Raw genomic sequence first — 23,394 nt, 5'->3', positions numbered from 1 at the left:
TACACTAGGAAGAATCTAATCCTTAGCAAAAGGTATCAAAGCTCTTTCAACCAAGGCAACTTCACAGTACAAAGTTATATAGTAATTTACTATCAGATTAACCCACAGAATTTAGTCTTGACTACATAAAAACCTTCCTACACTAAAAAAAAGTCAAGCTCCCAATAATGATCTCTATTCATTTCACACAGAAAAATGTCTGTTTTGCGCATGCTTAATACCTTCAGCTTGCTGCAAACTTGAAAGGGGATAAAATGCATATTCTGCCTTACGTGACAAGAAGTAAAACCTCCTGCCGCTTGCTGCAGAAATAGATCGTAATAACACCTTAAGGAATGCTAAAAATTGACATTCAGTGTAACCTCTTGAATTACACTTACCAGCTAGGAGAAAAGGAGATGCACTTGCAAACCAGCTATGCTAGGACTACTACTGCTTGGCTCTACCTAATTTAAAGGGCCAGGCTCAGAAAGGCATGCTGTGATATTTCCTTTAATAGGGCAGTGCCCCCCCCGTGAGTTACTAGAAACCAGACAGACAATCACAAAAGAAAGTGCTCCAGACAGAATAAGGGATAGTACCACTACCTCTCTGATATATTAAAAACAGGGTTATTACTAACCTCAGCTTTGCCAGTTCTTGCTGTAATTTGATACTCCATCCAAATGGCAGGGGAAATAGTTAATCACTTGATATTACTTGTTTCAAGCTCTAGAAATTGACATGGTTCTAATTAATTAATTCTCAGACATTTTGCATACTTTTCCTTTTTACAATTAATTGAAGTTCCAAGGAAATTAATTCCTTAAAAATTTCTTAATTAAATGCAAAATCTACTGAAACAGACAAGTACCATTTTCAAGACCAGAATGAGTTTTATAGTCATCCGATGCTCAAATTACTTGAACAATTAACCTTAAATCATTTTATTTAACAAAGTTTAGTTTACACCACACATTTAAAAACAGTTTGTGTTGAGTGGCAATCACAAAAAAAATTCAGTGAAATAACACTTGAGGAGTAGCCTTTGAAAAATATAGATTAAGTTCATACACAAAGGGTTAAATATAAATGGTGAGTGGGTCTTCATGCAAGAGAAAGTGCCTTTTTATAAAGCTCCAGAGGATAAGATAAGAAGCTAGTAGCAGCTTTTGATTATGATAAATTGGTGTGCAAGATTTCTGTGTGGCTCTCACCCAGATAAACTGTTCCTAAGAATGAGACATTTTATTTCTGTAGCTGACAAAATTATCAAACCTAGAACACTAGCACTGGACTGGAAGAATGTAATTAAAAAGGAATTACTTAACAAAAATGCTAGTTCATGGAGATGTTTCTCCACTCTTCATAGTGCAGCTGGACTATGTTTCCCCAATCATATTTGGGGTCAGTCTCCTCTTCAGGGATGCAGTTTGGTACAGTTGATTATTTCACCTGAAAATGTACTTTCCCCTGTGCTCCAGAGAAGCAAGGAGCGCTGTGTAATACAAATCAGCTGAAAGAAACACTGCTGGCTCCAAGAGTTTCCTGAGAAAATGACAATAGTTCATAAAATACATTTTACTTGGACTCATAGATCTCAGAGTGTCTGCGGATCAGGTTGAACTTGCCAGTAGGATCCGGGATGTACCACTTCTCCCAGACATCAGCATATGAAGCTGTTCTTCCCCAGGGTTTGAAATGCCCATTCCAATGGAGCAACTTGGCAGCTTTCACAAACTGAGGAGAATATCTTTTTCCAGTGCGAGAGCCTTTTATTGAAAGAGAAGTGATTCACAACTGCACATTAGAGCATGAAATAAAGGCAGTAAAATCTTAGCATGCAAGATTTTAACTTCACAGTTATGAGATGCAGCTCTAACAAGGGATGGCCTTAGTTTGGGATATGGGGGAGGGAATTGGCAAGCGAGTCAGCCATTACAAATTAAGAGACTTGGGGCCAGATTCTCAGGTACAGCTAAGCACTGCTTTGTGCCATTGCTCCTATTCTGGAGCCGTTGTGGCCTTCCAGTGCACTTCAGAGCATTCTTAGGGCTGCACGACTTGTAATAAAAACTAGGGCTGTCAAGTGCTTAAACAATTAATCATGATTATTCACACTGGTAAACAATAGAATACCATTTATTTAAATATTGTTGGATGTTTTCTACATATATTGATTTAATTTATAACAGTGTACAGTGCTCATTTTATATTTTTGATTACAAGTATTTGCACTGTAAAGTATTTTTTCAATTCACCTAATACTGTACAAGTACTGTAGTGCAATCTCTTTATCATGAAAGTTTAACTTAAAAATGTAGCATTAGGTACAAAAAACCCCCCCCTGCATTCAAAAATTAAAAATGTAAAATTTTAGAGCCTATAAGTCCACTCAGTCCTACTTCTTGTTCAGCTAATCACTCAGACAAATCTGATTACACTTGCAAGCGATAATGTTGCCCAATTCTTGTTACATCACCTGAAAGTGAGAACAGGCATTCTTATGACACTCTTGTAGTCAGCGTCCCAAGATACTTATGTGCCAGATGCACTAGAGATTCATATGTCCCTTCATGCGTCAACCACCATTCCAGGGGACATGCATCCATACTGAAGACTGGTTCTGCTCAATAACAATCCAAAGCAATGCAGATCAACACATGTTCATTTTCATTATCTGAGTCAGATGTCACCAACAGAAGGTTGACTATTTTTTGGTGATTTGGGTTCTGTAGTTTCCACATTGGACTGTTGCTCTTAAGACTTCTGAAAGCATGCTCCACACCTCATCCCTCTCAGATTTTGGAAAGTACTTCAGATTCTTAAACCTTGGGTCAAGTGCTGTAGCTATCTTTAGAAATCTCCCACTGGTACCTTTTTTGCGTTTTGTCAAATTGTTCTTAAAATGAATCCCATGTGCTGCATCATCATCCGAGAGTGCTATAACATGAAATATATGGCAGAATGCATGTAAACCCGAGCACGTGACATACAGTTCTCCCCCAAGAAGTTGAGTCACAAATTAAACACACTTTTTTTTAAATGAACATCATCAGCATGAAGCATGTCTTCTGAAATGGTGGAATGGAATGCCTGAAGGGGCATACGAACGTTTAGCATATCTGGCACATAAAGACCTTGCAATGCCAGCTACCATGCAAATGCCAGTTCTCACTTTCTGATGACATTGTAAATAAGGCGGCAGCATTATCTCCTGTAAATATAAACAAACTTGTTTGTCTTAGCGATTGGCTGAACAAGAATTGACTGAGTGGACTTGTAGGCTCTGAAGTTTTACATCATTTTGGTTTTGAGTGCAATTATGTAACAAAACATCTACATTTGTTAGTTGCACTTTCATGACAAAGATTGCACTACAGTACTTGTATTAGGTGAATTGAAAAATACTATTTTTTTACAGTACCAATTTATAATAAAAAATATTTAATAAATTTCAATTGGCATTCTGTTGCTTAACAGGGCAACTGAAATTGCGATTAATCACGATTAATTTTTTTTAGTTAATTGCGTGAGTTAACTGCGATTAATCGACAGCCCTCATAAAAACCAAAATATGCTCCACAGGCACTTGAGTTGAAATGGCAGCTGTGTTCTTCCAAATATACTATGAAGACATCTCCAAATATACTAAATGTGTTTAATAATGTAGAAAACTTGAAAGTAAGTTCAGCTTGTGCAAGCCCCCTGGCAGCTTAAAAAGCAGCAATCACTTGTTCTGAAATGAGGCTTCAGGCTGGTGCAGGAGCTCTGAAAGTGGGGAGAACGGTGTAAAGGAGAAAAAGATGCATCCCTGCCACCTCTTTTTGGGGGGGGGGGTAGGGAGAGTCAATTTGCTGCATCAAAACAACATTCAGCTATAGACCTGACAGAATGCATATGGTGAGGCAGTAAGCATAGCAGGAGGGAATAACATCAGGATTTCATTTCATACATACCAAGATGTCGGACGTTCCACATGGGATCAATATTAGAATGTTGCTTGTAAAATACTATTAGCAGTGGTGGTGTGGCAATGCTACCTGCCAGAGTTCTGCTGTATAACTCCTCTCTAGAGGGGGAGATGAAGTTATTAGCTGAGGGTGCAGATACAGCTCTAGAATGGTTAATTTTCATATAACTACTTCATAGAGGAAGAGCATGCTGCATTCTGTCTGGCTAGTTACTTATGTAGACTCCACTATCCTTCATTCCACAGTGAATCTTCGTCACAATAACCCAACCCGACTTGTCTACCCCTGATTTCTGTATACTTACTCTACATTAAGTGTCATCCATTTCTCCAATTGCTTAGTGATGTTCTGTAATTTCCATTCTGTTAGATTGGCAACAATGATCCCTGGATTGAAAGAGCAGGTGCTGGCTTTCATGGCGAGCTTCCGGATTGTTTGTTTCTTATAGTCTAAAAATCCAATATAATTGTACTGAAAACAGAACAAAAATTGGATTTTAGTTTTAACTGCTCCCAAATAAAATATCATTCAAAATGCTCCCTCCCCCACCCCCAATCACAGTTAAAAAAAAAGTCAGTGCCCCTGGTAGAGCAGAGGATTGTTGTGTGGATAAAATATTTTCCCTTCCTTTAGTACAGGATAGAGCGTGTGGTTTAAGAGGCACGACAATGTGTAAAGCTTTCACTATAAAAGTTTTCTTATGCTTTCAGGAACACTCACACCCTTAATACCTAAAATCCAAGATGTCACCAATCTCACCACTAGTGCGAGTATATTATATGCACACACAAACAAAATCGTATCTGTAGAATGTTAAGTTCTAGACTGCATGTTCTTCACAGCAGCGTCTTACTCCCATTGTACAGCACAGTTGTAAACTCAAAGAGCTCTGATTATGTCTCTACTTTTGAATGTGATCTCAACTTGGCTTTCAGTTGTGCCCACAAATAACCACAGGTGCAATACTTCAAGTGCTATAAAATGCCCCTAAACATCTGAGTAACTAATTTGTGGTTAGAGTCAAATACTTGACTTCCAAGTACTATGAAATTTATCAGCAAGTAAGTAGGAACAAACTCAGAGGCCAATTCTGAAAATGAGTCTGAAATATTGATATTATTTTATCTGAACTGTTCAGACCTGATTCCCTGCTCCACGGATGGCAAATTTATTAGTGGTTGAGTCACAGTCATCTGCAAATGCAGCTGCATGGCCAGGTTTCAGTGGTGTGTTGTGAAGTTCAAGGATATCATCTGAAAAATCCAAACCAAGTAGAGAATCAAAACAGAAATATTGCTTAAGCTTTAGTTCATGTGCTTTTTGTATACTCTGTTCCAACGTTGATACCAACGTGACCGTACCCAACTCAAAACAGAGTTACATCTTTTTAAAGAAGGAGTAGGGCCAGGACAATTAAATGTTTAAAAATATATTCCTTTAAATACAGTACATGCCAGTTATACACAAGCTTACATTACGTGGAAGTATACCTCTAACTCCTGCATCTCAAATTCTACTTTGGCCAAATCACCCTGCTGATCGCTAGGGGACTAATCCAACTCCCACTGAATACAACAGGAGCTGACATCAAAACCAAGGTTTTTTGTTTGAGAAATGGATTTTACATTAGAAATCATACACAATATAAAGGGAGTGAAATGAAAAACAGAATCTGCAACAACAAAAAAGTTAAGTTCCTTGTTTGTTGCTGTGGTCTTGTTAGGTAAAGAATTTTCTCCCTAGAACACTGCAACATTCACTAGGGAACTGAGAATTCTACAGTAGTTTTACTGCTAAAGTTGAAAGAACTTAATGTTATTCTGCATATATAAAATACTCCTTTTGTAGGAGATTTAAACAGTTAGTTAAAATTAACATTAACATTGTCAAAGAAAAGGCGTTAGAAAAATCATGAATTTTATTTTGCATGTATAAAATATATTTTAGATGCTAAAACAACAACAACACACTCTCAACAACTTGGTTAAACCAGACAAGGTACAAATATAAGAGCCAGCAATCTTTATGCTTCACCAGAGCAAAAACTGATCAAACAGGGACAGGAAAAAGTTTCTTCCCAATGTATACACTTGCACAGATTAGGTGCATTTACAGGGTTATTGCATTCTTACATGGAGAAGAAGCATTTGGCTAACGTCCGAGACAGCATAGTGAACTATATCCATTCCACCAAGGCAATGCCTATTCACTTAGGAAGAAAATGTTCAGTACCTTGCACTATTACATCATCATCCATGTATATGGCCTTCTCTGCATGAGGAACGAACATAGGTAAGTAGAATCTTGCAAAGGTTAACTGTCAACACAAGCAAGCAAGAGAAATGAGAAAGTGACAGAGTAATGGGGAACTCTAACTGATATCCCAGGCACTAATTTTCTGGAAATGCCAGTACCCATGACAACATGCAACAAAAGAAAAATAACCATCAAGGATGGGAGGGTTTTTTTGTTTGTTTTTTTGTTAAAGCAAAAAACAGTTAAGGGCAGAATTTTCAAAAATACCTAACTGACTTAGTTTCACCAACTTTCAGTGGAGCTTGTGCTCCTAAGTCACTTAGACCCAGATCCTCAGAAGTAGTAAGGCTTCTAATTTCCATTGATTTAGGAGACTAAGTACAACTGTGGATCTGGGCATTTGGCTCTTTTGAATATCACAGCCTAAATGTTCGTACAGCGCTTTGGAAATATAAAATGCTCCATATGGCCCTGTTTCTGCAATGCAGTTCACTAGCCTGAGCACCTGCACAGAACTGCACTAACTCAGTGGAACTCCACACAAATGCAGGTGTCAGTGCTAGCAGATTACATTTCAGAACTGGAGCCTACATTATCAGTTTACAAATATTTTGCTTATAATAGGAAAAATTAAGTCGGCGTATCATATTTCTTGGAATAACCAGCTATAATTGAACGACTCATTCATATTAATCATAACTCGATGCAAAGGGTTAATAATGTAATCAATGGACATTTATATAATACTTGTTATCCTGAAAGATCCCATTATACCGAGGAATTATAATTCTCACTAATGAAATGTAGCAATCTTTGGGTTCCCATAGTTCCAGAGCACACCAGCATTTTGCAATAGTTCAAGATAGGGAAGGAATGACTCCTAATCCAAATGAAAATGTAGGTGGATTTTAGGGAACCAGAATGTAGTTATCCAAATTGGAATACGAACAGGACTTTGGAGTTAATATGTCTACTCTTGCAAAAAGAGCTCTGGGATATTTAACAACCACAAGTTATCTGAAGGGATAGCATATCCAACTGCAGACCATCCCCTGCTGGTACATTGGTTTACTATCGAATCAGAAGAGTGCCATCTATTTCAGGGGTGGCCAACCTGTGGCTCCAGAGCCACTTGTGGCTCTTCAGAAGTTAATATGCGGCTCCTTGTACAGGCACCGACTCCGGGGCTGGAGCTACAGGTGCCAACATTCCCATGTGCCGGGGGGTGCTCACTGCTCAACCCTTGGCTCTGCCACAGGCCCTGCCCCCACGCCACCCCTTCCCACCCTGAGCCTACTGTGCCCTCACTCCTTCCCCTCTCTCCCAGAGCTTTCTGCACACCACAAAACAGCTGATCAGGAGGTGTGGGGAGGGTGGAGGCGGCGCTGAGCAGCAGGGCTGCCGGTGGGTGAGAGGCGCTAAGAGCAGGGGCAAGGTGGGGGAGATGATGGAATGCTGCTGACACATTACTGTGGCTCTTTGGAAATGTACACTGGTAAATTCTGGCTCCTTCTCAGGCTTAGGTTGGCCACCCCTGATCTGTTTAATTACCACAATCACTACCTAGCATTAATCTCTATGGGGTAGGTTGTGCCTGCCTCATTATTTCTAAACTGAATATATAATTAAGTCTGGACAAGAAGCAAACTTTTACATTATGAAGCTACAGGTTAAAAACAGACAGAGAATACAGCTATAAAATACTAGCTATAAATCACAGATCTGTCCAGATATAACTAGTACGTCCACCCACATCAGTCATCAACATATGTTACCACTGATTCATATTTACAACAAATAATCAACACCAGTACTCACTGGTTTTATGGAGTCTGCCTGTTCAGACTCCACTTTCACTTTCCCTTCCAAAACATGAGGGTCGAAATCCAAAATTCGGTATTTCACCTTTTTCAGAGCAGTTTTACTCAGCCACGCTCTGCCCAGGAAAGAGGAAGAGGAGTTGCACATTTACAAAAGAGAATAAACATGGTTAAATGAGATCAAATTAAACCAAAAATAAAGAGATGATCCAAATGATAATGACACAAATAAGTGTTCTGGTTACTCTAGCTTGGTTGTTTTCCCTATCTATGAAATCTGCATGTAGTATATAATCTATGTTTGACTTCAGTACAGAGCTGTATGGATTCAGAGGTCTGCTTATATAGAGCTCACTGCAGGATTGTGGCTCTAGGTGCTGGCTAATGGAATTTTCTGAGGTTTACTTTACAAGTTGTTATAGTATTTAGCATCAGAAACTCACACTCCCATTACAAAAAGCATTACTCAAGATAATCAATGTTAATTTTGACCTTCCAGTTAACTGGAGAAGGGAGATGGGGAGGACAGAAAAGGGTCAAATACCAATCTAAAAATTAGGAAACTTCACTGCTAGGGCTCATCTTTCTGTGATGGAATCTGTCTTCTATTAAAAAAAATAATTTCCTCTCTCTCACGTTTAACCTGTTTTCTTTAAGCATGCACAACAGCAGAGTGTGAAATCATTCCTCTGCCACATTTCTTTTTTTAATGCTGTAAATTGAAATCTCTTACTTAAAAACCCACCATTTTTGGCAGGTTTTTTGTGTACAGCTGAAAGTCAAACAAATAAAAAAAACTGATCAAGGGGCCTCATCCTGAGAAGTCAATGGGAGATAAGGGCATTCAGGACTTCAGAGAATTGGGCCCTAAAATGAATACTAGTCATTGTCAGGAACAAGACAAACATGGGAAGAACCTGAATCCTTGGAAACTTTGGATTTTCTTGGCTCATTGGTTTCGACAGGTCCTCAGTGTTTTTTAAAAAAAAAAAAAAAAAAAGAGGTACTACAACAAGTAAAGTTAGGAAACACAAACACAGAAATCAAGCAAAGCAGAGCTACTCCACACAGACTGCAGTCTACACCTGGAATGTTACCAGGGAGGGTAACTGTAGCAAATAGAATATACAATTTCAAGAGGCACCTACAGCTGCTTCCTGAAAAAGAAATGATCACAAGGTCTGGTAATAAAGCAAACAGGTAGGATTGCAATCAGTTTTGAGAGGTCTGGATTGTTGGACCAGATGGTATTTTCCTCTTCTGAAAGTTAACCCTGTCTGGTTTCAGAGTAGCAGCCGTGTTAGTCTGTATCCGCAAAAAGAAAAGGAGTACTTGTGGCACCTTAGAGACTAGTCTCTAAGGTGCCACAAGTACTCCTTTTCTTAATCCTGTCTGACATTAATGGAACGAGCTGAATCTGGAAAGCACAGTTTACCTCAAATGGTCCACTGTACCATTTAGAGTGACAATATGGAACACCACGTTGGATTTAGTGTTATGGTAAATGCTGTTCATGGCTGCAATGACACCTCCAAGCCGGTCATCCGATGCTGTAATGACTACAGGAATTTCCTGATCATTTCTTTCGTCGGTCAGCCTTTGAGGAGCCTCGGGTATGAAATCTATAGGCTGGAGTCCTAATGGACTTGAATCTGCAGGACAAGAAAATGGATATATATATATTTGTGCTACAAATAAATAAATGATTAGTGTTTGAAAATTCTTAATACCTCCAATTATTTCTATTTATACTGTTCTTAGAGACCCCACGCAGGGATCAGAACTATTACAAGTTTTTAAAGCTAGGTTTTGTACAAACTTGTAATAGTAAAGACAAGACAAGCCCTGAAGAACTTGTCATCTATATTAATCACAACACCTGAATATTACAATAATAATATTATGCACACATATAAGTTTGAACTCCCCAATGAGCCAGCATGGCAGGGTACACAGATGAATATCAGAGCTCAGATTAAATTCCTTCATTCATTAATTTCAGGGCTTTAGTAACACAGATAGCTAAAGGGGGTCTTAGATACAAATGAGCTGCACACTCAGCTCAGAGCATAGTCTCCCTCCCTTCTTCCCTTCCCAGCACCACCAACTCTTCCAATTCTCTTTCTAATTCCTCTGAGAGAGAAACCAAGGAAACGCCATATTAATGCAGCTATGGTGTCATCTACTCCCCCAGATGACTAGGTATAACAGTACATGAAAACAACAAGGAATCCAGTGGCACCTTAAAGACTAACAGATTTATTTGGGCATAAGCTTTCGTGGGTAAAAAACCCACTTCTTCAGATGCAACTAAAGAAGTGTGTTTACCCACGAAAGCTTATGCCCAAATAAATCTGTTAGTCTTTAAGGTGCCACTGGACTCCTTGCTGTTTTTTGCAGATACAGACTAACATGGCTGCCCCCTGATACTTAACAGTACATGGGTGTCTCATAGGAGTCCTAGATATCTAAAATGACCTAAACTGAACCCACAACTATTTATGCCTGCAATGTACAGATACAAAAATGGATGTTGGTAGTTTAAATTAGCCAACTGAATGGATTACCTAGGAATATGGTAAATTCTCCATCAATTGGAATCTTTATATCAAGACTCGATATTTTTTAAAATATCGGACGCCATGCAGGAATCACTGGATTAAATTCTATGCCCCGTGTTACGCAGAGTGTCAAATCTGATGGGCACAATGGCCCCTTCTGGCCTTAAAATCTACGAATGTCTGACTTGAGATACTTAACAATGCTACTTCACTATCAAAGCTGTGATTTTTCACTAAATGTAGCTACAGCTAAAACTGCTGGATTCCATCTGTATTTGCATACTCATGACCCCTCTATAGCAGACACACTCATCAGGACCGACTTCCTCTTAGTTCTGAGGAAGTTAGTAAAAATCTAATGTTAATGGAGTACCGAAATAAAATTTAGACAAAAAGACAGGAAATCCATGCATTCAAAATACACTTCATTACAGAAGGGATCTATTGTTATTACATTACAGAAACCATTTTCGTATGGCAGAGGTTTGTTTCGGATTAGGTATGCATCGTGCTACTGATCTGAAAAGAAAAAACTCTTAATATTAAAAAAAAAGCCACTGTACCTGCTACATCTCGTTTCAAAAAGTCACTGAGACCTAGAAGGTTGTGATGCAGAACTAATAAAAATATAACAATAGCAAGTACAAGGATGGCAATGTTCACTGAAACAGAGAAGAAGAGAAAGGTAATTAGGATAATCTCACAGGTCAGGAAAAGCTACGAGCACAGAAGTTCTTTATTTGTCTGCTTGTTTTAAATATGTACCTTTTCTGAATGTCATTTTTCCCTTGTGTTTTTGTTTATAAGCAGAGCCTCTTTACAAACCTGTAAGATGAAAACATACAACAGTTACATTCCACTGCCTGCACTTGCATATGGGAGACATGCTATGACTGAGGGTGTCAAAAAATTTTCATAGAACATGGAGAATATGTGCCTAGTGTTTGCCTCTATTCATGAGATAAAACTGCATTGAATTTTAAATGGTCACCAGGTACTTACAGCTAAGTAGGCATCCAGCTAGGGTACCACCTCTAAGGTGGACACTCCCTGTGATGAGAGGGAGAGAGTGTCCATCTGGGGAGGAGGGATAAATAGTAAATTATGTTAAGTTAGTACTTATACAGGGCTTTTCATCCATAGATCTCAAAGCACTTTATGAAGGTGGGCAAGTATCATAACCCCCATTTTACTAACAGAGAAACTGAGGCAGATACCTTAATTGATTCTAGCAGCTTCTTGATTGGCTTCAGGTGTTCTAATCAGCCTGTCTTAATTGTCTCCAGAAGGTTCCTAATTGTTCTGAAACCTTCCCTGTTGGGAAACAGGACGTCCCTCGCTTGCTCCTCAGCTATCCGCTTTCTATTCTTTCCTAAAGCCCCCTGGCCTGGATTTTTCTTACTTTTTGAGCCTGCCTTAGTTCCCCCGCCCCGACTGGGCCAGATGCTTTTTTGTTTTGGTTTGTTTTTCTGCCGTTTTTCTCTGCTGCCGTTGAGTGCTGGTCAGCTGCCAACTTGCCGCCATCACCCCCCCCACACACCTGCTCCCGGGCGCAGCTATTTGCCTTAGCTGAAACCCCCGGAGGAGGGGGGGAAGATTGCCAACCCGCTACCCGGAGGGGGGAGTGGAAGCCCCTAGACCCAGCCGTTTTGCTGGCAGCTCGGAATTCCTTATTATCTCTGCAACATTCTCGGCATGCTGGAAGCCTTGGTACAAAGCCAACAGAGCTGGAGAAGAAGAAGATAGGAAACAGAAGAAATCACCCAGGGAAGCTACAAATCATCGTGGAGGGGGCCGTAAGACTGAGTAACTTTTTGAATTATACTCTCATGGGGGGGAGTCTGACTGTGGTTTAATTGCGTTTGTGGCGGCACAGGGGGTGTGGCACGGAGCTGCCCCCCGATCCATCGGTGCCCCCCCCAACATTATTACAACTGTCACGGGCCCCTCCCCCCTGCCGTCCGTCCCTGCTGGCAACCTGCCATCTGCCTCGGATCCAGCTGTTTGCTTTGAACTTTGCCTTTCGGACCAGACATAACAGCCGACCAAACGAGACTCTTTGGACAAACGTGCGTGGGTCCACACACCCCCCACAGCTTGCCCCATCACTGGACCCCGATTCCTGTTTTTCCCCCCCTTCCAGTCCAACATATTTGTTACCCCTCCCCCCGCCTGCAGCTCAGCAGGGAGGAGCAGTTAATCTGCTTCCCCCTCCTCCTTCCGGTGTCTCCCCGTCTCTCCCTGCTCACAATGGCGGGGAATGAGAGAGGTGAGGCCCCTCTACCAATATTAGTTGTCCCTCCCCCACCTGCCCCCCTACCCAACCCCCAAGGCCCCTCCCCCAGCCCCACTGTCAAAACACCTGCCACCGCCACCGCTGGGGCACCGGCAGCAGGAGGCACCGGGGCAATTACTGCCGCTGCTACGTCCACCGCCCCCCCAGATTCTAGGAACCCCCCCCCGCTGGCTGAAAAGGTCAGGGCAGGAAGAAAGGAAAGGGCCCCGCTAAAACCACTAGGCCCTCCATGGCAGGGGCTGCCCCCACCGCTGTGGCCTCGTCATCGACCGCGGCGTCCCCCCCGCTGGTCCCTCCACCAGCTCTGCGAATATGCCTCCCCCGGCCCCCAGGACGTATGCCCGGGCGGTGGCAGGCTCCCCCCTGCCTGCCGCCTCGTCATCTCGCCCCCCCCCGCCTCCGCCACCATCACCAGCGGCCGGGGCCCCTTGCCCACCTTGACCAGGAGGCACGGTGTCCGTTGCCTCCTGGTGCCCGCCTCACCCCACGTGGAGACATAGGTGCAGGCGTTGGCGAAGGTGGTAGGACCCACAGCTATTGTGGCGGCCTCCAAAATGTATGGGAAGGTCGTTTTTTTCTTAGCTTCGGAGGCTGCCGCCCAGGAGGCGGTGGAGAAGGGCCTGGTGGTGGGGGGCGGTGTTTGTCTCCCTAGAGCCGCTAGAAGTCCTCACCTCCGTTCCTCCCTTTTTACCCAATGCTGCCCTGTTACCCGCTCTCTCCACCCTGGGGAAACTTGTCTCTGTCATCAGCCCTCTCCCGTTGGGCTGCAACAACCCCACCCTCCGTCACGTCCTTTCGTTCCGCCGGCAAGTGCAGCTTCTACCGCCTGCGGCGGCGCGTGACGGAGAGGCGCTCGAGGGGTCCTTCCTAGTCCCCTACCAAGGAGCCCGCTATCAGGGTCTTTTACTCCACCGGAGAGGCCCGGTGCTACCTCTGCCGCTCAGCGGGGCATGTCCGCAGAGACTGCCCTTTGGCCCAGGGGGGAGGGGCACCCGAGACCCCTGAGACCCGGCAGGACATCGGCCCCGTCATTGCCGACGCCCCTGGCCACCCGGCACCTGAAACCAACCCTCCTCCTACTTGACCCGCCGCTGCTCCCGTCCGGGCCCAAGAAACACCTCCCCTACAACGCCCAGGCGAGCATTACCAATTACCAATCCGGCAGAGCCTATGGAGGAGGGTGTGGCCAAGATATTACCGGGTATAGGAGAGGGCCTGCCCCAAGGAGAGCCCCCCGCCCCTCATGCTGCCTCACCGTTACCCCCCCGAACCCCTGAATCATCGCCTCAGCCCCCCAACACGACCCCTGCTAACCAACCCCCAGACGACGCTATGGAGGGCTGGACTCTAGTCCAGGGGAAGCGAGGCAAGCAGAAGGCTCGAGCTCCGCTGCATCCATCTGATGCGGAAGCCCCCCGGAAGACCAGGAAGGGAGGCACTGATATTGAGCCTTCCGCTACGGCCATGAGTGAGATCCATCCGCTGGTGTCGGGAGGGGAAGACAGACTGGCATTGGAGGGCAGAATCCCCCCTCCACGAGAGACCCTCCCCTCCGAGACCCCTGAGGAAGCTCCTTCTGCCCGGATACCACCCGAACCCCCCGCGAACCCCGAGGCGACCGTTGAGGCGGGCCCTAGAGGAGAGGCCCCCGGGGTAGCAGGAGTTGGCCTCTCCTCCGTGTATGCGGAATTTGAGGCCCTAGATTTGACCCCGGTCACCCAGGGAGAGGATGATCTACTGCCGGCTGGCCTCGACCTGGGTAACCTCACCCCAGCCCCCCTTTCCCTATACTCCCTCCCCCTAATTGCCTTCCTGGGCGAGCGCCCCGCAGAAGGTGGTCCACCACCTGATGCCATGGCCGCCAAGACCACCACGGAGCCAGCGCCTAGCGTCACTGGGAGCCCCCTCCCTTACCCCTTAATCCTCGACTCTGCTCAGGAGGCACCTTCTTTTAGTTGCTCGCCTCCTGAAGCCCAGAGCCTTACCTCTGCCCCTACCCCCACCCCTGTCCCTGCCCAATTCACCTCCTCCTGCAATGCTATTGCCGCCCCTGGGGTTATTTCTTTCCCGCCTTCTGCAGATCCCCCCCACGGAGCAGCCTTTGCACTTTCTAGTCGCGACCCATTAGGAGTTGCAATTTTTCCCCCGCCATCCCCTTCCACCCCAAGGTGTGAAATGGATTTAATAACCCCAGCCTGTCAGACGCCCCGCCGGTGGTCCGCACCCTGCCTACCCGCCTTAGCGGACCACGAGGCTGCATTAAGAGCCCCACCAGGGAACACCCCGGAAATCGTAACCCCACCCTCCCATGAGCTGCGGCATGCATACGGAAGTTCCTAGAACACACCCGTGGCGCCCACAATAGGGTACAGCTAGCTCTTCAGCTATGGGGGGACTTTGATCAAATTCTTCAGGCCACAAGGGCCCTTATAAAGGAGGGCAGGGGGCAAGGAAAGTGCGCTGCTGCGGCCTACGAGCGGGCCCGCGGCTTCCGGAAAGATTTACTCATCCACGGGATGGGTCACGGGTTGCTGCGCAACCCGCCGGGGGCCACGGACACCCCCACCAATAAGAACCACCCACCCCCCCAGCCCTCCGCATGACGCCTCTCATTATTGCAACCTTGAACACCAGGGCCTGTAGGATGGCTCTCCGCAGGTCCCAGGTGCTCTCTTACCTTCGGGAAGGGGTGTACTCTGTAGCTTTCCTGCAGGAGACCCATACAGACCCGACTGTCGAGGCCAGGTGGCGGCTGGAATGGGGGGACGGGGTATGCTTTAGCCACTTCACGACTTGGCAAGCTGGAATGGCGACCCTGTTCTCCTCCACCCTACGGCCCGAGGTGCTAGGGGTCACCGAGGCCGTGCCAGGCCACCTGCTGCACCTTCGAGTCCGTATGGAGGGGCTCGTGGTCAACCTTGTTAACATTTATGCCCTGCAAACGAGCCCAAAGCGGCCACAATTCTATCAGCAGGTGTCCGACTTCCTCGGCACCCTAGATTCGCACGAGTGCCTGGTCCTGGGAGGGGACTTTAACACCACCCTCAAGGAATGGGACCGCTCAGGGGCCGAGCCGAGCCCAGCCGCCGCGAACATTCTCCGAGGAATAGTCGAACATCACTCCCTAGTGGACGTCTGGCGTGACCATCACCCAGATGACACTTCCACGTTCACCTTTGTCCGGGTGGAGGCCCATCGGTCACACCACTCTCGGTTGGACCGTATTTACTTATCCCGTTTCCATCTTTCACAGGCCCACTCTTCCACCATTCGGCCGGCCCCATTCTCCGACCATCATTTAGCCACCATAATGGTCTCCCTCCATGCAAAGAGACCGGGGCCGGCCTATTGGCACTTTTACAACAGCCTGTTGGAGGACGAGAGCTTCGTGACGTCCTTCCGGGAGTTTTGGTTGGCCTGGCAAGAGCAGTGGCATGCCTTTCCCTCGGTGCGGCGATGGTGGGATCTAGGGAAGGTGCGCGCCAAGCTCTTCTGCCGTGACTACACTCGGGGCACCAGCCGATGGAGAAATGCGGCGATAGAGCAGTTGGAACGGGAGGTCTTAGAGATGGAGAGGCGCCTGGCTGCCAACCCTGAGGACCCGTCCCTCTGCGGAGCGTGCCGGGAGAAGCGGGAGGAGCTCCGGGCCCTCGAGGACCACCGGGCCCGAGGTGCCTTCGTTCGGTCCCGCATTTGCCTCCTTTGGGAAATGGACCGCGGCTCCCCCTTCTTCTATGCCCTGGAGAAAACGAGGGGGGCCAAGAAACACGTCACCTGCCTTCTTGCGGAAGACGGCACCCCCCTCACGGATCCGGAGGAGATGTGTGGGAGGGCCCGTGACTTCTACACAAGCCTTTTCTCCCCGGATCCTACCAATCCTGGCGCTTGCGGGGTGCTCTGGGAGGAAATCCCCACAGTCAGCGTGGGCGACCGAGACCGGCTAGAGCTGCCTCTCACCCTGGCCGAGTTCTCGGAAGCCCTCCGTCGCATGCCCACCAATAAATCTCCAGGCATGGATGGGCTGACCGTGGAGTTTTACCGCGCGTTCTGGGACATTCTCGGCCCAGACCTAGTCACCGTCTGGGCTGAGTCCTTGGAGAGCGGGGTCCTCCCTCTGTCGTGCAGGCGAGCGGTGCTCGCCTTGTTGCCGAAGAAGGGGGACCTCCGTGATTTACGAAACTGGCGTCCCGTCTCACTCCTTAGCACGGATTACAAAATCGTAGCGAAAGCAATCTTGCTGTGGCTAGGGTCCGTGATGGCGGACGTGATCCACCCAGACCAGACCTATACTGTCCCGGGTCGCAGCATTTTTGACAACCTCTTTCTAGTCCAAGACCTTTTGGAACTCGGGCGGAGAGATGTTCTGTCGTTCGCTCTCCTGTCTCTTGATCAGTACAATCGTCCTGCGATTGTAGGGCCTTTTTCCGATCCTCAGTACATTCACGTATCCGGGTGGAGTTCCTCTGGGCAGCGTCCACCGACTCCCTTGACGCCTTCGAGGAGTGGTGGGTGCTGTCCGGGGTTCTCTGTTCGGTGACCCCGTCCGGTTCCCTCCGTCTGACCCTTTGATTGAGGGGAAGAGCGAGAGACGCCAGCCCCAGCCGTTGCCACTGTGGATACCATCATTCTTGTCATCTAGGAGGGGTCCTACAATACATGGGTGTCTACCCCCCCACCCCTAAACCGCCCACCCCGCAGCCGTGCCCATCTTGCCGGGCACTCTCAGGAGAGGGATAATCGGTGACACTGGGCGCGGCACTAGGTAACTCGAGGGGGTGGAAGACCACGAGTGTCGAGTAAGCCCCCCCGCTCTGGGCCCAGGCTAGCCTGAACACTTCTCCCTCCTGAAAGCTGCTGTGTTATACCTTCTGTTTGCGTTGTTTTGTTGCATAATTTGTTTTGTTTCCTTTGGTAATTCTTTGTAAGTGTTACAAATAAACTTCTTTTCTGTTTCAAAAAAAAAAAAAAAAAAACCTTCCCTGTTACCTTACCCAGGGAAAAGGGACCTACTTAGCCTGCTCTCCTGCTGCTGCCCTCTGGCCTAGGCTTTCCTTGCTTTTTACCCCTGCTTTCAACTTCCCCCTGACCGGGCCAGATGCTCTACCCCCTTTCTTTTCCTTTTGTTGTTTTTTTTCTTTCTCCGCTGTTGCTAGAGTGCTGGCCGGCTGTTAGCTTCTACCAGGACCTCCTCCAGACTTGGAAACTGTTTTTAACGACCAGGTCTGTGGCGGCCACCCAGGGGGTAGATCTCCTCACGGAGCCCCTGCTACACAACCCCCAGCTCCGTGTGCAGGTGGCGGAGTCCTGCTCGGTGCGCCAGAGCTTGATCCTGGCAGAAGTCATGAGAGTCGGAGACCTCCTGGACTACGACCGGGGAGACTGGCTGGATCCCCTGACGCTCGCCCGGCGCAGGGGGCTCTCCAGACCTCGCACCCCCCGGTGCGTTCTTCAGGAGGCGAAGGCCGCTTTGCCGCCTGCTGCTCGAGCTTACCTCGACTGGGTCCTGCTCGAGGACACGCCCCGCCCACCCTCTACCCCAGGCCCGCCAGACCTTTTAATTGGACCCCTGTCCCGCAGACCCAATCGACCCCCTCACCCCTTCACTGCGAGCCAGCTGCATGAACTGCAGCCGGTACGCTTCCAAACCACGCCAAGGAAACAGCTATACATGCTCGTGCTTCACACCCTCACCCTAGTGTCCCGCCCCGACACAAAGTGGCGAGACCTTCTGCCACCTTTGGAGGGTGAGCAGCCCCGGTGGGCCAGCCTATATTCCACCTTGGTTCTGAGGCCCATCGGGGACATCAGTTGGCGGCTCCTTCATGGAGCTGTGAGCACTGGCACGTACTTGGCGCGGTTCACCCCCGTCCCAGATACTTGTCCCTTTTGTGGCGTGAGAGAAACCCTGGCACACGTATATTTGGAGCGCGCCAGGCTACAGCCCCTGTTCCAGCTCCTCACAAATCTCCTATTATGTTTTTGGTTGCATTTTTCGCCTCACCTTTTTATTTATGCACTCCCCATCCGTGGCCTCACAAAGTCGTGAGATCTCCTAGTTAAAACTCCTCCTGGCCCTGGCTAAAACGGCCATCTATAAAACCAGAGAGAGGAGGTTGGCCGATGGAGTCTCCTGTGACTGTGGGGCCGTTTTCCGATCCTCGGTCCTTTCACGTATCCGAGCGGAGTTCCTCTGGGCAGCGTCCACCGACTCCCTTGATGCTTTTGAAGAGCAGTGGGTGCTGTCTGAGGTTTTCTGCTCAGTGTCCCCATCCGGCTCCCTTTGTCTGACCCTTTGATTGGGGGAGAGAGTAAAGGACCCCAGCCTCAGCCATTGCTGCTGCGGACACGACCACCTTAGAGGGGTCCTTTCACACGTGGGTGCACGTGCCCCCCCCGGATTGTCCACCCCACAGCCTGCCCCTCTTGTTGGGTGTTTTCAGAGGAGGGAATTGTTGGTGACACTTGGGTGTAGCGCCAGGTAACTAGAAGGAGTGGAAAATCACGAGAGTCGATGAAGTCCCCTCGCTCTGGGCCACCAGGTAACTCAGAAGGGTGGAAGACCACGAGAGTTGAGGAAGCCCCTCGCTCTGGGCCCAGGCAAGCTTGAACACTTCCCTCCCCTGAATGAGAAAACAGTTGTGCTTGGTTGCTGTGTTACACATTGCATATGCGGCTGTTTTTACTTTGTAAGTGTGTTATGCAAATAAAAAAACATCTTTTGCTTCAAAAAAAAAAAAAAATTACTTTCCTATAGCCATCCTGCACGACCCTGTCACACAACAGAATACCAATTGAAATATATTAAATATATATTTGGATGTTTTTCTACATTTTCAAATATATTGATTTCAATTACAACACCGAATACAAAGTGTACACTGGTCATCTTATATTATTATTTTTATTACAAATATTTGCACTGTAAAAATTATAAACAAAAGAAATAATAGTTTTCAGTTCACCTCATACAATCACCCTGTTAAGCAATAGAATGCCAACTGAAATTCATTAAATATTTTGGATGTTTTTCTACATTTTCATATATATTGTATTCTGTGTTGTTATTGAAATCAAAGTATATTATTTTTGATTATAAATATTAGCACTGTAAAAATGATAAAAGAAATAGTATTTTTCAATTCACCTAATACAAGTACTGTAGTGCAATCTTTGTCGTGTAAGTGCAATTTACAAATGTAGATTTTTTTTTTGTCATATAACTAACTGCATTCAAAAACGAAACAATGCAAAACTTTAGAGCCTACAAGTCCACTCAGTCCTACTTCAGCCAATTGCTAAGACAAACAAATTTGTTTCCATTTAAGGGAGATAATGCTGCTCGCTTTTTATTTACAAAGTCACCAGAAAGTGAGAACAGGCATTCGCATGGGACTTTTGTAGCTAGCACTGCAAGGTATTTACATTGCCTGATATGCTAAACATATCATGAATGCATGGGTAACGCCAACAGACCCCGGTCGTCAGTGGGATTGAACTGGGGACCTCTGGAACTTAGTGCATGAGCCTCTACCGCATGAGCTAAAAGCCAACTGGATCTAGCTAAGGCTATAGAGCAGACTCATTGATAGCTCTCTAAGTGGTCTCAGTGCCACTAGATGGGACAGAACACCACACCCAGAAGGTGTGTGGGTTACACATGTCCTCTGGAATGGTGGATGAAGCATGAAGGGACATATGAATCTTTAGTGCATCTGGCATGTAAATATCTTGTGACGCAGGTTGCAACAATGCCATGCAAACGCCTGTTCTCACTTTGAGGTGACATTGTGAAGAAGAAGCAGGCAGCATTATCTCCCTGCAAATGTAAATAAACTTGTTTGTCTGAGTTATTGGCTGAACAAGAAATAGCACTGAGTGGACTTGTAGGCTCTAAAGTTTTATATTGTTTTATTTTTGAATGCAGTTATTTTTTGTACAAAATTCTACATTTGTAAGTACAACTTTCATGATAAAGAGATTGTACTACAGCACTTGTATTAGGTGAACTGAAAAAATACTATTTCTTTTGTTTTTTATAGTGCAAATATTTGTAATAAAATAAATATAAAGTGAGCACTGTACACTTTGTATTCTGTGTTGTAATTCAAATCAATATATTTGAAAATGTAGAAAACAGCCAAAATATTTAAATAAATGGTATTCTATTATTCTTTAACAGTGCAGTTAATCGCGATTAATTTTTTAAATCACTTCACAGTCCTACTATGAAACATGCTTTACTGAAGTATTAAGTGATTAAAAATAAAGCAGTGTTAGGCAAAAACATAAAGACATGCCTCATTTATTAGTATGCAAAGTTAGAAAAGTAAACCCACTCTGAACAGTTTCCACAGCAGTAATAAAATCCAGTTTATTGTCTTCCTGCACAAAAACAGAAAAATCGTGTATTCATTGCTCAAAGTCTCTCTCCACACAGCAAATATGCAATACGTGGGGCTGATTTTGTAAACACTTGCTCAAATACATAATTTCATTGAGGTCATGTGGACTTCTCATGTAAACAAGGATTGGGCCCTATAATAATTACAGACAGAAAGAGAGTCATTGTGTGTGTATAATTATTACACATACGTACATATTTTTCTATGTCCTTTAACAGAACCATAAATGGTTTCGATTAAAGTATTGCATATTTACTTTTCCTGAAAATACTTTCAGTGAAGACATATCTCCCCCTTTCCCCCCGAATCACAAATACTGATGCACATTCTTTTCTTTACATATAAGTAGTCCCATTAACGTCAATGGAACTGCTCACAAGCATACAGTTAAGCACATGCATTAGGTGTTTTTCAGGATAAGACATAAGTGTATAATCAAGGGGTACACAGATGCTAAAAAAAATTAGCATTGTGATCTTTTTTCCTCTTTACATATCAAGCAAATAGCAAGAGTTTATCACAACTAAACAAGTTTACCCTCAAACTTAATGATACAGCTACAACCTTTGATGGACTCTCATTTGTGCTAAACTACCTTGTGAGCAGTACAGAACTAGTTGTATTGAACATCAGATTTACAGTCCCTATATATCTCACACTCTCTGAAACCAAAGACACCTTTTTTTGTTTTTAGGAGGGAAAAGGAAAAATCACAAAGCTTGTCAAATGCTCACATCTTTTACAAAAAGAACTACAAAAAAGTGTTGGTGCTTCAAGAACCTGCCCTCACCACCAAAATAATTTCAGATGTGACACCTATATGGAGCAGAGACAGAGTAGAGCCTATTTCCTAATGATTCATGTGCTGCAGAACTGCAGGGTTTAACACAGCCGTTCTCGAGGTTATTACGAAAGCTTATGCTCAAATAAATTTGTCAGTCTCTAAGGTGCCACAAGTCCTCCTTTTCTTTTACAAGGGGAGTTGTTAAATATGTAAATAAGTGTTTTTAATTTATAAGGGGGAGGGAGGGTTGCACACAGAGGCTTGCTATGTGAAAGTACAGAAGTTTGAGAACCACTGGTTTAAGAGGACCTAAAGGACCATTGCCCAGTGAACAAATTTAACGTTCTTGCATCAACATGGTAGGTCTCACAGGTTAACTACATGGGAATACCCCCACGAGGGCAGAAACAGCCCGGCTGGAACGCAGGCTACACCCAGCCTTGCAGACCTCAAACGGGTAACATTTATAGTTTAAGACAAGTGTTTTCAGTCGCCAGCACCATACTGTGGGGCAGATCATGTGCCAAGGCAGGGGCGCTGCCAGGACTGCTTTGCCCAGGGCTGCGCTTTCTCTGCAGCCTGCAGAACGGCTCTGCTCGCCCCTCGCAGCGATCAGTGCAGGGCTCAATTTGTAATGAAAAGGTGCCTGGGCTCAAGCAATTATTTTCCATTCACACCTGATGCAGCAAGCCCACAAGTGCTGGGGCTATGAACGGCCAAGCCCAGGGGTGTCGGGGCTCTGCCCTGGCACAAAACAAGTACCGGACCGGTGCCCCTGCCCTGGGGAGAGCGGGCGGGCGAGACAGCCGCGGTGCTGAGAAGACGCCTTACCTGTGTGCTCAGGGAGCCGGGCTCCTCACGCTCGCGCTCCGCGCCGCCAGGCAGCCCAGAGCCAAGTGCCAGCTCAACACAACAACACAGCGCGCGCCGCACCAGCAGGCGGCTGTCAGCGGTTGGCCGGGCCTCGGGTATCCACCGCGCCGCCTGATTGCACAACAACTGGGCGCGCCAATATTATTTAGGAAGGCACGTTAGACCTAGCACACCCCAGGGCTACCCTCAAACCCGAGTTTGGAGCGAAGGGAAACAGCCCAGCCTGCGCACGTTCAGTCCGGCAGTGTGTTAGGCATACCTATGCGCGGAGGATCTCGCACCCCAGGTCCTGGAGCGCTATTAACTGTTGCCATGGAGACGCAACCGAGCGTCGCGGAGGCCGCAGCGGAGCCGGGCGGTGCATTGTGGCTGGGGCTGGCTTTGGTGTTCTACGGCGGACTGGGGTCGCTCCGCTGAGGCCGGTGCAATTCTTCAGGCGCTTAGCAAGG

The 23,394-nt window shown here is 46.1% G+C and overlaps 1 protein-coding gene across 4 annotated transcripts; it reads right to left on the bottom strand.

The window, feature by feature from the left end:
- Nucleotides 1-910: 910 nt before the first annotated feature.
- On the bottom strand, nt 911-23,394 carry GLT8D1 (glycosyltransferase 8 domain containing 1). Of its 4 annotated transcripts, none has more exons than XM_077822196.1 (10): nt 22,904-23,191; nt 11,356-11,415; nt 11,154-11,252; nt 9,465-9,681; nt 8,028-8,145; nt 6,186-6,270; nt 5,094-5,206; nt 4,258-4,424; nt 3,939-4,051; nt 911-1,751 (listed from the first exon to the last, which is right to left on the bottom strand). In XM_077822196.1, exons 2-10 carry the CDS (start codon nt 11,369-11,371, stop codon nt 1,561-1,563), a joined length of 1,119 nt encoding a protein of 372 aa, XP_077678322.1. In that variant the 5' UTR covers nt 11,372-11,415; nt 22,904-23,191; the 3' UTR covers nt 911-1,560. The 4 variants fall into 4 exon arrangements, with proteins under 4 accessions (XP_077678322.1, XP_077678320.1, XP_077678319.1 ...); XM_077822194.1 differs by lacking the exons at nt 911-1,751; nt 22,904-23,191 and adding exons at nt 2,330-2,922; nt 23,205-23,394; XM_077822193.1 differs by lacking the exon at nt 911-1,751 and adding an exon at nt 2,330-2,922.

This window comes from Eretmochelys imbricata, chromosome 7 (genome assembly GCF_965152235.1).
Source record: "Eretmochelys imbricata isolate rEreImb1 chromosome 7, rEreImb1.hap1, whole genome shotgun sequence".
Taxonomy (NCBI): Eukaryota; Metazoa; Chordata; order Testudines; family Cheloniidae; genus Eretmochelys; species Eretmochelys imbricata.
The sequence above is the reverse complement of the archived record's forward strand: the minus strand, read 5'-3'. Positions and strand labels throughout refer to the sequence as shown.

What these genes read in the sequence shown, in the direction of transcription:
- GLT8D1 (XM_077822194.1), bottom strand. An exon ending in TGATGATGTAATAGTGCAAG is followed by an intron (nt 5,207 to 6,185) that starts GTACTGAACATT and finishes TGGATTTTTCAG; the next exon opens with ATGATATCCTTGAACTTCAC. An exon ending in GTGGAACGTCCGACATCTTG is followed by an intron (nt 2,923 to 3,938) that starts GTATGTATGAAA and finishes TTCATGTTATAG; the next exon opens with CACTCTCGGATGATGATGCA.